Here is a 15,652-nt window from a genome sequence, read left to right as displayed (position 1 = left end):
AAAATTTAAAAAATATATGCAAATAAAACTTCGAGTCTAGTTTTCGCCTACTTTTCTTTTTTGACCAACTGATAAGGAACAATGACAATTCGATAGTTGTTAATGAGCGTTTTTAAGTACTGGATAGTTCTAATCAACACTTTTAGTGTTTTCAGTAAAATTCAATTTCTGATTTTAAATTTCGGTAGATCTACATTCCTTAGCAGTGTTTGAAAAGATGATATCAACTTGATTAGACTCCAATCTGTTAGTGGACGGGCAGCAGCTGATAAAATTGGCCTAAGTCGGTATGGTTTTTATTCGTACAGATAAAACATAGAGGGATAGTGGACTTTCTTGGTCTGAAGCCACACTGATAAGGACCTATCAGATTGTTGACGATCGGCTTCAGACGTTCACATAATACGGCAGAAAGGACCATATATGCAATGTTAAAGATACTGATGCCTCTTTAGTTTGCGCCTTTTTTATGTATCGGGCATACTATGCTCTCATCGGGCATGCTTTCTTCCGACCATATTTTGCAGATGAGTTGGTGCATGCTCACTACCAAGTCGACGCCTGCTGCTTTAAATAGTTCGGCAGCGATGTCGTCAGCTCCAGCAGCTTTGTTTGACTTAAGTTAAGATATAGCTATCGTCACTTCGTCGAGGTCGGGAAGGCGGAATTGTTGATCTGCGTCGCGTAGGTTGACTACCTTACAACAGAATTCGGTTCGTCATTGCCGTTATATAATTTAGAGAAGTGGTCTTTCCATATTCTCAACATAGACTGCGGTTCTACTACGATGTTCCCCTGATCGTCCTTACAAACTTCGGTTCGTAGCTGGTTACCTTGGGATGTTTTCTTTACATTTTGGTAAATTTTAAGAACCTCATTCCAGTTGTGACATCCCTCTATTTCCTCGATCGCGCGCTTGGCGTGCTCTCTTTTTGACCATCTAAGAAGCTGGTGTTCCTCTCTCCTCTTCTGCTCGTAGAGCTCGCTAGCAGCTCTGGTCCTTCAGTGCAGTGCTGTTTTGTATGCCTCCTGTTTCACTGTGTTCGCTTGCCGCCTTTTATCGTCAAACCAGGGGTTTCGCTGTTGTGGCCGTGCGAAACCTAGCACTTCAGAGGCGGCATCTCTGATGGCTGCAAAGCAATGTTCCCACTGGTTTTCAATGCTTAATGCCGACAGCATAGGACTCCTTAAGAGGTTACTAGAGACTCGATCGGAAAAGGACATGGCAGTCTCTTGTGAGACTAACGTCTAACATCGAAACGGTACTTCCTTGTTTTGGCTTGGACCGGGATATCCGTAGCCGTACCTTGGCTACAACGAGGTAGTGATCCGAGTGAATGTTGGCCCTGGAGAAGTGTCCTGCATCGATTGCAATGTGGCCAATCTGGTTGAAAGCTGATTGATCAGGAGATTTCCATGACCCCTTATGGATATTGAGATGTGTGATCCGCATACTAGCTACCTGAATCAGCCTGAATCCGTTGTCGGAGGTGGTGTCGTGCAGGGTGTATCTCCCGATTGCGCCACCTTCTTAGGCGTTAAAATCTCCTAAGATAATTTTAATGTCATTAGCCAGGGCACTGCTCATAAGTCTTGTCCAAGAGTTCGAAGAATATGTCTTAAACTTAACATACATTTTTTTACTTAGAGCTTGTTCAAATAAATCTTTGTTTAGAGAATGTTTAGAGCATGCTCTATGTGATCGGTTAGGTAAGGTTAAAGTGGCTGTCTGTAATGGAGTAGTACACACCAATTTAATGGCCCATTGTGATACCACTTGAATATTGAGGCTTTATTCTAAGCTTAAATCGTCTAAAGAGAATTCTCCTAGAAAAGTCTTGCGTTGAGGAGCAGAAGAACTGTTTCCTCCTTGAGCGCTTTAAATCTAGTCTAGATTTTTTTCAACAATTTCTTGGAATGTGGGTGGTGATTTCAGTGGGTTGACACGCAATCCACACTGATTACACCAAAGTATTAGTTTGTCTAAGGTGTTTTGTAAGAATCTTTTTAAGGTGTTAAAATACTTTCCTGAAACCGTTATAGCAACTTACTTCACAGCGACAATCACTCTGAAACCCTCCAGACCAGTTAGGATTTAAATTATTTTATCATTTGCGGTGTCCCTTTGCTAGAGAAACTTCTAGCAGAAAAGTTGCCCAATTCAAATACCCTCTTTAAAATTTGTCTGATACACTAGAAAGTACATGATATGTACAGTACATACCCAGTAAAAATTATCTACCTGTGTCTCATTACAATACTAAACTTTGACTTGAGAGATACAAATATCAGCTAAAATTATGTACATATGTCTAGACTCCTATTAACGACAAACTATGTATCTCAAATAATGTTTTTAAAATCTAATCTCGAATTAAACAAAATAAATGTCTAGCTAAAAAAAAGAATTAAATTTTCCTAAAAAATTTAGATTAAACAACGTTCTAAGTTTTGTTTGTGTGTTAATGGAGCTATAAATGGAATTATTTTTTAGTTGCTAATTATGAAATATATGTATGTCTGTGTATTTATTTATAATTGTATAATGTACCTACTTAAATAAAATTTCAGTCAACAACCCATGATAGCAAAATAATGATAAGATAGCAAATTATACACCCAAGCCTAACAACCTTTATAATAATATAAGTTTGCTAAAAGATAAAATACGTACATTATTTTATTTGTCGATATTTTTCGTTTTATTTTTTTTTTCTTTCAAATTCTGTCTGAACTGAACTCAGCTTTAACAAATACAAAAATTTAAGGTTTGTGATAATACTCAAATACAAAAAGCTGATAAAGGTAGTTAAGCAAATAAGTCCTGTTTAAGCTTTTTTTTATTATAATCTTTAACACAATTATGTATTTTTGCAATAGAAGTGAGATGTGTCAGCAAAAAATAAGAACACATGTCAAAATGCGTGGTCCGTGATTATATGCCACACCAGAGCTTTATGAAAACACATTATCAATTGGTGATTTTATTTCGCTGTTAAAAATTTGTCCTTCTTTCAAACAAAATGTAACATTTTTGAAATAAAACTCAACAAGGTGAGTTTCGTGAAGTTTTTTGTTCGTTTTCAAAACCGTTTTTAATTCGATATGATACCAAATGGTGATCAATAATGGGTTATTTTTAAAATATATAAGGGTACTATCAGGGCCACCACAAGGTTTCCCCTTAGGACCGGACGTCAAAAATGATACTCTAAAACAACTTTGTCGCGAATAGTACGCCCTCTTGTTCCTATTCAACAAAAAAGGCCGCTTTATGAAAAAAAAAAGTATGTCAAGTTCTTCGAATCACACTTATAAGTTATAAATTAGTATAAAGTAACACCAATTTCAAGCCCATAGAGAACTCGTGTAATGTAGGTTCACCGTATGTTCAAGTCATTGCAATGCATAGGCTATTAGCGGTACTCTAAACATAGTCGGTGTGTAAATTATTCGTTTATCATATCATATCATGGTTTATAATAAAATAAAAACTAAATGAATGTGATTTGTTTTTCTTTGTAGTAAGGTGAGGTTAAGTTACTTCAGGAGACTTTGAAATAAATTATTTCTAATAATTATAATTATTTGGACACCGATATTATGCATATACATATGCATGTTCATACACTGATAATAGCTTGATGAGACGACTTTGGCTGCGTTTGTGAATGTAATGAACATAATTGGCAATCAGAACTTTTATCGCGAAGAGGGTTTAAAGCATCAGACCTCAGGACCAAAGAAGTAAGTTTCCGTTTCTATAAAGCCAACCCTATTATAGAAAGCCGGAAAAAGTTCAAGCAATTGAGGAAGGCCTGCAACGCCCATATTCGACGAACCAAATTTACACATCAAAAATGACGGCAAAAAATACTGCAATGTCCCAAATGCAGTGCACATTCTTGGTCGTTTGTAGAAACTTGAGGAATTTTTCCTCTTCCTGGGTTCCTATGCTATTTGTCAATGACACTACTTTTGTTAGCTCTTTAGGAAAAGGTAATCTCTTTGCTAGTTCGCTGCCAATTCTACGCTGTCAGTGAGTGTTATGACGCCGCCTGTTAGGTTAGGTTAGGTTATAGTGGCTGTTCAAGACGGAAACGGACACACTTAGGACAGTTTAATGTGATACCACATGAATCTTGAGGCTTCCTCCTTAGCTCAATGGAACCAGCTTAAGTCCCTTACGTAACGTGAGAGGCTGATTATACTGATATGATTTAGATCGTTAAAGAAGAATTCTCCTAGGTAATTCTTGCGTTTTCGAGCCAGAGCAGGGCATGTGCAGAGAAGATGAAGAACCGTTTCTTCCTCTTCCTCGTCCATACAGCTTCTGCAAAAGTCATTTGAGAATACGCCTAGTCTCATGGCGTGCTTTCCTATTAGACAGTGTCCGGTTATGACACCTATTATCGAGCTTATATGCGATCTGCTTAGAGAGAGCAAGCACCTTGAACGTTTTAAATCCAGTGTTGGCCAGATGTTGTTTGTGACTTGACACGTGGTGATGTTGTTCCACCTGGTGCCTGCCCTCCTCACAGCGTCTTGCATAAGCAGCTGTTTACAAGTAGCGATTGGTATGCCAGTACTTGACAAACGTCGAAGAATGGGCTGTACTGTACCGTTCCTGGCGAGATTATCCTTACAGTTACCTGGAATGTCTCTATGGCCCGGTGACCAGCAAAGGTGAATTTTAAACTATTGCGTCATCTCCATTAGAGATGATCGACATTTATGGACTGTTATAGAGTTTGTAGGGACAGAATCCAAACATTTGATAGCGGCCTGGCTGTTTGAGAAAATACGGATATCAGATGTTGGTATCACGTTTTCTTTAATCCAGGACAAGACTTCCTTTATCGCCAAAAGTTCCGCCTGGAACACGCTACAATGATTGGGAAGGCGGAATGAGAGACTTAATTTCAGTCGTTCAGAGTATGATTTGGAATTGATTTGGAATTACCGAGTGGCCAATGTTGTTGTCAGTGCACTGCGACGAAGCTTTGAGGCGAATAGCAGAGCTTACAGCTATTTGTTTGCAAGGTGTCCAGTGCCGCAGACGGGGTCGTGCGAAGCGATCCGCTTATAAACGGTGATTTTTTAAGAGCTTGAGAACTTTAAAAAAAAAAAAAACGCATAAAATTTGCAAAATCTCATCGATTCTTTATTTGAAACGTTAGATTGGTCCATGACATTTACTTTTTGAAGATAATTTCATTTAATTGTTGACCGCGGCTGCGTCTTAGGTGGTCCATTCGAAAAGTCCAATTTTGGGTAACTTTTTCGAGCATTTTGGCCGGAATAGCCCGAATTTCTTCGAAAATGTTGTCTTCCAAAGCTGGAATAGTTGCTGGCTTATTTGTATAGACTTTAGACTTGACGTAGCCCCACAAAAAATAGTCTAAAGGCGTCAAATCACATGATCTTGGTGGCCAACTTACCGGTCCATTCCTTGAGATGAATTGTTCTCCGAAGTTTTCCCTCAAAATGGCCATAGAATCGCGAGCTGTGTGGCATGTAGCGCCATCTTGTTGAAACCACATGTCAACCAAGTTCAGTTCTTCCATTTTTGGCAACAAAAAGTTTGTTAGCATTGAACGATAGCGATCGCCATTCACCGTAACGTTGCGTCCAACAGCATCTTTGAAAAAATGCGGTCCAATGATTCCACCAGCGTACAAACCACACCAAACAGTGCATTTTTCGGGATGCATTCGCATTCGTGTGGTTGGTTTAATGTCCAATAAAGTAAACTGAGTGCGAAACTTGGTCACAATCGCATTAATTGTTTGCTCACTTGGTCGATTATGTAGACCATAAATCGGACGTAAAGAGCGAAACACATTTCGAACCGAACACTGATTTTGGTAATAAAATTCAATGATTTTCAAGCGTTGCTCGTTAGTAAGTCTATTCATGATGAAATGTCAAAGCATACTGAGCATCTTTCTCTTTGACACCATGTCTGAAATCCCACGTGATCTGTCAAATACTAATGCATGAAAATCCTAACCTCAAAAAAATCACCCTTTACATAGGCAGGCTGAACGTTGGACTTTATTTAGCTTATCCCTGTTTATACCTTTCCCTAAAGCAGTCCACCATACTGCCACTTTATTTACTTACTTAAGATGGCGCTACAGTCCTTTGGAACTAGGGCCTCACCCAACAAACTTCTCCATCTAGCTCGGTCCCTAGCTAGATGTCTCCAGATTCGCACTACAAGTTGGGTGAGGTCACTTGTGCGCCATCTGATCCACGGTCTTCCTCTACTGCGCTGTCCTGTGGGTGTGGATTCGAAGACTTTCCATACTACCACACACCGTACGTTAAAATCGGTCTGATTACCGATGTGTATAACCAAAGCATGACTTATATATTACCAATAGCTTTTTTGCAAGAAAAGAGAGCTACAGAGCCTGGTTGCCTTTCCAATTTAGTTTTTTTTTTATCTAAGACAAGACCCTATTTAGCTTCGTCTGAGAAATGGAATTTTGTATCTCCTCGAAAATAAGACCAGTTCGGTTTTGTGTGGGTTAACACCCAGCCCACACCGATCAGCCCAAAGTATTAGTCTGTCCAAGGCATTTTGAAAGAGTTCTTTTAGGATGTTAAGATGCTTTCCTAAAACTGCTATTGCAACGTCGTCCGCATAGACCGCCTGTACTTGACCAAATCTTTACATCGTTTTGGAGAATGTAAGATTACTGCACATGATATATCAAACGCATTCTATAGGGTTTGGGATCAGGCTTTCATATCGTAAATACGTGCTTTCGGTTTTCAGAAAATCTTCCTTAAGTAATTACCTTCCGGATCGTTTAATACAAGTAGTGTTGGAAGGATTCAAGTCTGAAAATCACAAAATAAATGCTGGTGTACCCCAAGGTTCTGTTCTATGTCCAACACTCTTTCTTATTTTTAACTTCGCATAGGAAGTTATTGTAACGAATCCGATTTGTCGAATTGAAAATTCTTACATTTCTCGACGTTTCAAAGCTCCTAAAGTTCGTACGTCGGTACGTTAGCGACGTATTTTTCGTCGTCCATAGCTCAACAACCAGAAGAGATATCGACTTCCAATAAATGTTTTTATACAGATAAGAAAATTGCGTGAGTTGGTTCTTTTACCATAGCAGTTAAAAAAAAGGTGAACATTTTAGTTAACCCCTAAATATTTACGAACCAAAAACGCTAGAGACTTGAATTAAATTTTATATAGTATATTGTAACGTGATACCAAACAAGTATATTTCTGAAAAAAAAATTCAATTAACGGTTTTCTTATAAATCGAAAAAACTGAAAATAAATTTGTAAAAAAACTTTACTCAAAGTTGGTAAAAATTGATTTTCGACTCAAAATATCTTTTCAAAACTTGAGATTATGGCTGCAAACTTATTTTATCTTATAAGAAATATTGTTTTCAACATTCAGTAAAATTTTGAGAAAAATATAATTGCCTCTTTTTATCAATGATCTTGACCTCCTAACGATAGTATTCTTAGCTTTTCATATTCGTTTTCAAACTCCCATGCCTTTCCTTCTTATGTGGAACTGCAACCTCAAAATATGATATGCAAGACTTAAAGCTTGAGTATAACTCTTACTTGAGCAACTTACTTGAGCCCGTTTCACAGTATTTTAACCGTTATTTTAACTTGTGTGTTAAGTACAGAGTTTTGCTCTTTAGCCGTACTGCGCTAATGTGGAATTCCTGTACACACTCTCTCTTTCCAAGTCATTTTAATATTGAAGAATTCAAAACCACCAACATCTACCTTTAGTAGTAATAAGGAGGTCATGAGTCATATCTTTTTGATATGTATTTTAGTTAACATTTGGTTTAAAAAGGCCAGAGATAAGTTTATTTGACACTTGCTTTTATTTATTCCGCATTAATATCGGGTTTTTACACAAAACCACAAATTGTAATATCGTAGAAAATTGTTAGTCGAAGTTTTGTATAGGAAAACCCCATGTTTAATTTTAAATGATAAATCAAACACAGCAATGAGTATGCTTCTATGTATGTACATAAGTAAAAGATAAAGATTTTGAGGTAGAGAATATTGCAAACAAAATCACAATTTTTGTGCCTTTTAAACATTTTATTAAACAAAATTAAAAACAAATTAAGTAAATATTCATCTGTGTAAACATACAAATCAAAAAAATGACGATTCAACGACTTCCGGTTGCGTTAAAAAAACTAAAATTTACTTTACATAACAGCAAAGAAATAACAAACGCCGCATGTTACTCAGGATATACATACATACAAAAGTCAAGAGTGCGAATTAAGAAATCACTTAAATACAACAACTATGCACGTTTTAAGAAGCACATGTGTAAAGTTTGAAGCCTTTTTTTGATAAACGCAAATTAGGGTGCATTTCGAGAACTCCTTTGGGAAACACCCGAAATAAATGCTGCTGCATATTTCTCATAGCAGATTATCAAAAACCGAAAATTCTGCATTCTGCATTTATTGCGAGATAAGGAACTTTTTGAAATCCAAATTCAAATGAAGATGAATTTTTCTTCAGAGAATGTGAAAGGGAAATTCTGATGTCATTCTTTTCATAAAGTATCCAATTGAATTCGTTTTAATTTTTCAAAAGGCTGTTTTAATTTTTGTTTGCACTTCAGGGCTTATAACGAAGCAGAGCTAATCATTAATTAGAGTTATCAGTGTGAATATAGTGTAAAATACATTACATTTATGACTGTACAATGTACGAGTAGGTACATAAATACATCATTTAAGGTCTTTATTGACATTCTCATTATGATCCCTATTAATATCTACTCTGTTATAAGATCGGTTCGTTAATAATTTGATTTCCATCTTTATTGCATGCAATAGGTTAATTCATACATCAATTGAGATCAATTGAACTATAGTGTTTGTGGGGTTAAAGGGCGTAGTTTATGATACTGAACTTCTTTATAAGGGTCGTAGGTACCCTACAAATTAAATTGGAATTCAGTCTTTTTAGAAGAATGTTATTCTTTTCTTTTTCTTTTTAAAGAAATATTTAAAATTGGCTCTATTAATAGAGGAGTATTATCAGATCTTGGCGTAGAAAACTTTATACAAGCTGTATTTTTCAACACAAACATTTTGCTTATCTGGCTCATCAGAGTTGATTAGAAACTACGGGTATTGTGGTCACTTCAATGGTAGTTTATACGTATACAATTTAATAAACCAGGTGCACTAATTAAACCAGTTAAAAGTTGATGAATAAAGACATTAATCATTATTAACCCTCCTTTGCAATATAAGCTGCCTTTGAAGAAGCTTTATCCGATGTTCATTACATTACATTACTTTACATTGCATACTTCTCAGCACTTAAATGTACAAAGTAGAGACACATCACCTTGAGCGACTAAGACTATATAAGGTGATAACAATACAAGACATTAATACAAGACAGAAGGACAGAAGACAAGAACAACAGACAGAAAGCACACATGACCACAGCACGCTAGATTTCGAGACGGTCGGTCCCCATCTGTCTACTAATCCGCTCACTGATGCTTGATTGCTGTGATCGATGGGAACCGAAGCTTTATAGGTGGTTGCCTATATCCGATATTCATAAGGAGGAAGTTTATAAGGATCAGACCATGGTTGACCTCTTAAGGCAAAACGTACGAAGTTGCGTTTAACAGACTCTATTCCTGGGATGCGTAGCTCAAGATGGGGGCGGGCCAAAGTGTTACATAGAGCGAGAGTAATATAGGGATACTAAAATTCTTTAGACTATTGTTTAACAAATGCTATCATAATAACGATCAAATTAATATTATCCGTGAAATCGAAATTAGATTAAAAAAAAACTCCCAGATCTTCAAAACTATGAATGCGATGTAAAGAGCGCGGCGATATTTTATAATCAATCCAAATAGGAGTACTTTTTTTTAGAGAAAGTTATTGCCTGACATTTAATTAGAAAAAGGTGTATCCCAATCAACAAAACTTTTAATATCCTTTCGGAGTTGTAATCAGTAGTTTAAAGTTTTTATGCTTTTGAATATTTTCATATCATCCTTACTTAAGGCCAGCTAGATGTCTCCAGTTTCGAGCTCCAAGTTGGGTGAGGACACTTTCCACTTGTGCGAGCCACCTGATCCGCGGTCTTCCTCTACTGCGCTGCCCTGTAGGTGTGGATTCGAAGACTCTCAGGGCCGGAGCGTTGGTGTCCATGGGCTCTACGTGACCCAGCCATCTTAGTCGTTGAACTTTTACAATTCTGGCTAAGTCTACGTCGCTGTTCAGCTCATCGTTCCATATTCTCCACCACTCCCCTTCGATACATACGAACTTTTCCATCGAACCGACCCAAGGCGCTTTCATCCGCTTTTGTTATAGTCCATGCTTCTGCACCATATAGCAGGACGGGGATGATAGGGTCTTATATAGCGACACTTTGATCCTTCAAGAGAGGACTTTACCACTCAATTGTTTTCTTAGTCCAAAGCCTTCGGCTCTAGTTTTATGTACCTGTGAATTTCGTTTCACCTGTTCATAAGACTTTTAAACTTCATTCCTGCTTTTAAACCTCTCAACATCTTCGACCACACGCTTCTCATGCCCTCTCTTTTTCATTCTGAGAAGTCGGTGTTCTTCTTGCATCTTCTGCTCATAGAGCTCATGAGCAGCTTTCGTCCTTTTATGCAGCGCCACTTTGCGTGCCTGTTGCTTGGCTGCATTTGCCTGCCGGCATTCCTCATCAAACCAGGGGTTCCTTGCTGGTGGTTTCTTGAATCCTAGCATATCAGAGGCGGCTTCTCTGATTGAATCTTGGCAATGTTTCCACTGCTTTTCGATACATTGTGTTGGCGGCAGAGAACTTTGAGAGAGGTTACTTGTTACTCGGTCAGAAAATTATTTGGCGACCTCTTGCGATTGTAGTCGTTCGACGTTGTACCTTCTCCCAGCATCTCCTTGTTTTGCTTGGGTGTGGAAACCCGAAGTTCTACCTTGGCTACAACGAGGTAGTGGTCCGAGTCGATGTTAGCTCCTCGGAAAGTTCGGATATCCATGATGCTGGAAGCGGGGATGTTGGGGGGTACCATGACGTTTCCCACCTCAGCAAAATCTATGAGACTGAATCGGTTGTCGGAAGAGTTGTCGTGCAGGCTGTTCTTCCCGATTATTTCACCAAAGATGTATTCCCTTCCTAGCTTGGCATTAAAATCGCCCAGGACAATTTAAATATCGTAGCTAGGACACTGCTCATATCTTTTTGTCTAAAAGTTCGAAGAACATATCTTTGGTGTTCTCATCCTTCTCTTCTGTGTTGACGTGCGCGCATATCAGACGCTCGTTGATGCACCTATAGCTCAAGACTTCTTTCCTAAGCCTGGCTTCAATGACAAAGCCGCATCCAAATAAGCGCTGTTGGATTTCGTGGTAGCAGTCACCATAGTAAATATCGCAGTTTTTCATCCTCTTTTTGCCCGGGACATAACATTCCTCGTGTATATCCGAAGTTTGTTGTCCTTAATTTGTTTGCGTAGGTTGTCAACAGTAAATCCGTCGGTACCCGAGGCTTGCTGGTGCTTCGCAACTATGATGTTTTTACGTGGCCAGGAAGTCACCCCGACGGCACAACCTCGTGGGCCAGATTCTTAGTCCAAGGACGGGGAGCAGGATTAAACTGCTTCTTATAGACCTGGGCTCCGAATAAGTCGTAGAAGCCCTATAAAGTGTTCACTTAGTAGTTCAACCTTACTGTAACTGTAGACGCCACCGATGATTCCATCTCTGGAATTCCTCCGCTGCCGTCTGTATAAGGAGAGGTGCCTTAGTGGAAACACCTCTCTCTCCCTCTCTCGTTTGCTGCCCCCAACAACTTTCCTCTTGGGTTGGAACCCAATCTCCAGTTGAGGTACGCGATGTTCACCACGGGGAGGTGAGAAAGTTGGAGTTGATAGACAGAGGTGGGTTTTGAAAAAAACCTGTGGACGCTTGTGTCTTCTTGAATGCACATGTCTACCATTTGAACATCTTTATCATATCATCCGCATAGATTAAATTGTTAATGTATTTTAAACAAATAAGATAAAGAGAAGAGGTCCTAAATGACTACCCTTTGGAACTTCTGATTTGTCAATGAAAGGGTTAAGGAAATAACTTATGAATTTAACTTGATAATACGATAATACGTACCTATTTAAAGATAAGATGAAATCCATGTGATAAACTCAGGAAATGAGAAAGCTGGTCAAAACTTAGAATAATCATTGTAAATACAGTCGAACTCTTGGTCTAAAACCACACTGATAAGTTCCTATGAGGTTGTTGCCGATGTGCTTTAGACGTTTACATATAACAGCAGATATGCTTTTTTAAGCGATGTTGAGTAGACTGATTCCTCTATAATTGGTGCACTTTAGAGGGTCTTCTTTTTCAGTTTTGGGCAACTAATACTGATTTTGCGTTTACCGGGCATGCTTTCTTCCAACCATATTTTAAAGAAAAGTTGGTGCGTGCTCCTGACCAAATTATGTGCAGCTGATTTGAAAAGATCGGCATTCAAGCCAGCAGCTTTTTAGACTGTAGCTTCGATATGCCAATTTTTACATTTTCTAAATCGGGAAGACGGAATTGTTGGCTTTCGTTGCCTATATTGAATGGATCATCCTGCCTGATAGCGGAATTCGGTTCGTCGGCTATTGTTTTGTTTTATCCAAATTTGTTTGTGCTTTTTAACTAGTTTTAAAGCTATATCTCGGATAGTAAATACAGTTGTTAAGCTATATCTTTGATAGTAAATACAATTGTAGGGTTATGTTTCTTTTGTAAGTTTACTTCACAAATGTCAAATTAGAAGAAAGATTTTACAATTCATGCACCGACTTTTTCCCTACAATTCTCTCAATTAAAATTTTAAACAGATGTGTTTTAAAAATTCTATAAAATATAACTTTGCATTTTCTTTTCAGAACTCCTTTCATCAAGACATTGAAGCAAAATGGCGTCTCTCAGACCATTGAAAATAACAATTGTCGGTGATGGTATGGTTGGAAAAACTTGTCTCCTCATTACCTACACTCAAAATGAATTTCCCGACGAGTACATTCCAACAGTCTTTGATAATCATGCGTGTAACATAGTTGTTGATGGCAAAGACTACAATCTAACACTTTGGGACACAGCCGGACAAGAAGACTATGAAAGACTGAGACCACTTAGCTACCCAAATGTAGGTACAAATAAATTATGAGTTTTAATTAATTTAATTTAATTTAATATTTTATTTAACAGACTGACTGTTTTCTTTTGTGCTATTCGATAAGTAGTCGTACATCATTTGAAAATATCAAAAGCAAATGGTGGCCGGAAATTCGTCACTTTTCCAATAATGTACCCGTGGTTCTAATTGGCACAAAACTAGACTTGAGAATTCCCAATTCCGAGAAGTTCGTAACCCAAGCTGAGGGCAGAAAATTGCGCAAGGAAATTCACGCTCATACACTTGTTGAGTGTTCAGCAAAAAAGAAGATTAACCTTGGTGAAGTCTTTGAAGATGCCGTCCGAGCTGTTGAAAAGAAGCCAAGGCATCGACCAAGGCAGTGTGCTATTCTATAAACAAAATATTTGTATTATTTATAGATAAGATATATGCTTTGTATAATGTACTATGTTTTCCTAGTTAAGATCTTTACTTTTTTTGTATGGAATTAAGTCCTTATATTGTTATTTATTATTATTACTATTTCCGTTCTTTTAATATTTGTTGTTATTTTTAGTTAAATTTGGTTTTTTTAAATAAATAGTTTGGCTGCCATTTACATGTCCATATATTATATTGTATCTTAAGCCAAGGTTCTATGCGGATAGTTAAAAAAAAACAAAAAATATTATTAACAAACTTGTTAATTTTATTATAAATAATAATAAAATATTTTATGATTCATATTTATAAAAAATCATAACTTGTAATAAATATCTAACATAAACATACCAAAGTAAATCGGAGATAATAGGTAGATAACATTATTAGAATAAAAAATAAAGAATTTATTTAATTTATTTAATAATTTTTATTCGAGAAAAGTGTTCAACAAAAAGAAAACACTTCATAAAAATGTATCTACTATTGTTCATAAAAAAGAATTGAAATTAAAAAGATAAACTATTTTGTATATTTTAAACTAGTCATTAATAAATTCAAATAAATTTAAATAAATTTCTTTTAGTTTCCGCGCTCTTTTAAAAGGCAACACAAAATATAAGTATGTATATTATTATTCTCAAGAACAAATAACCATAAAGCGAATAAGTTTACAAAAGTATACAAAACATCTCGACAACACTTAGTTTACGTACGAAGATACCAAATTATAGATATTTAAATTTTAAGATCTGCAAAGTTTTTATATTTTCAAATTATCCAAAATGTTTATAAATGAATGCAATTATTATGGGGAGGCCTTGAAAACTTCTGGATAGCAACATTTAGACAAAAATAGAAAGCAATATAAAGAAATAAATAAATTAAATTACTTTTTGTAAACAATGATAGTCGTAGGTAGGTACCTATTTAAAGTCGAAATTTATTGTATCTGTTTTGTTTGAACTCACACTTCTTATAGATATTGATTAGATAATGATAGGTAGGTTTTATCCAACTTATGTTTTCTTTTACTTCAATTTGTTCGATTGGAAAATAATCAACATTTATAGGGATGTGAAACAACCATTCCATGAGACAGGCTGGGCTGGATGGATATGCTGGGTTAAGAAAAACGCGATTCAAAACAACAGGTCTTTTATTTACAAACCTTCATTGTAATTTAGTTTGTTAAATTAAAAATAAGGACAAAATTAAGTTTATTTTGTTGTGCCACAAACAAAACAATCCTTTTTTTAAATAATTAAGATGTGCTAAATTAAAAAAAAAATCCCAAAAACAACCAATACAGGATTTTTAAGGCTTATTTAAAACACAAAATATCTCTTAGCCATAAATTGTATGATATTTTAGAGTACAAATCTTTCTCGTCTAAATACAATTTAAATCATTTTATTATCTTACTTTGTTTCTGAAAATTCTCATTAGTTACGAGTCCTTATTTAACATTAAATGAAGTTCTGAGAAAAGATTTTTTGAATATCATATGAAATAATATACATATGTAACTTTCTAAGATAAGTAGAAGGGATTTGTGATTTGATAATGCCCAAAATTTTATCAAAGATATCAATTGGAATAACGATTTGCGCTTGGATTGTCTAGCGCCCTAAGGCGCTTAATATTGCAAAGTTAAAGTGCATTTTTGAGTTCTATTACCCTCGTCTGTTATTTACAAAAATCATGTAAATACTATTAGGACATAATCTTGTTCAAATAAACCACTTAGATTTATCTATAATATTATTATTTATTATGTAAGATGCTTACAGGTCCATGGTTACTGGTTAGGTGTCCCGACAACCCTGCAAAAATATCCTCAATACGAGGTAGTAGATAATATTAAGTTTCTATACACTTATTTAAAGTAACTTTACATTCAAAACAGATTCTTATGACGCCGTCTTTTTTCGGCAATATTACAATAGGGCTGGCCCAATTACTATACTCAACAGGAACTAAAATTTGTTGGTTGACTAACCTTGTGAACTCAATTTA

The 15,652-nt window shown here is 36.4% G+C and overlaps 1 protein-coding gene across 2 annotated transcripts in view; it reads left to right on the top strand.

Annotated features, from left to right (window-relative positions):
• Positions 1 to 14,167, top strand: part of LOC129941134 (ras-like GTP-binding protein RhoL) — a 37,116-nt gene extending 22,949 nt beyond the window's left edge. For both annotated transcript variants that reach the window (XM_056049691.1, XM_056049690.1), the window contains exons 2-3: positions 12,963 to 13,222; positions 13,285 to 14,167. In XM_056049691.1, coding sequence (XP_055905666.1) covers positions 12,992 to 13,222; positions 13,285 to 13,608 — 555 coding nt within the window. In that variant the 5' untranslated portion in view covers positions 12,963 to 12,991 and the 3' untranslated portion in view covers positions 13,609 to 14,167. The remainder of the gene's footprint in view (positions 1 to 12,962; positions 13,223 to 13,284) is intronic.
• The last annotated feature ends 1,485 nt before the right edge of the window (positions 14,168 to 15,652 follow it).

Source organism: Eupeodes corollae, chromosome 1, assembly GCF_945859685.1.
Source record: "Eupeodes corollae chromosome 1, idEupCoro1.1, whole genome shotgun sequence".
Taxonomy (NCBI): domain Eukaryota; kingdom Metazoa; phylum Arthropoda; class Insecta; order Diptera; family Syrphidae; genus Eupeodes; species Eupeodes corollae.
The sequence above is the reverse complement of the archived record's forward strand: the minus strand, read 5'-3'. Positions and strand labels throughout refer to the sequence as shown.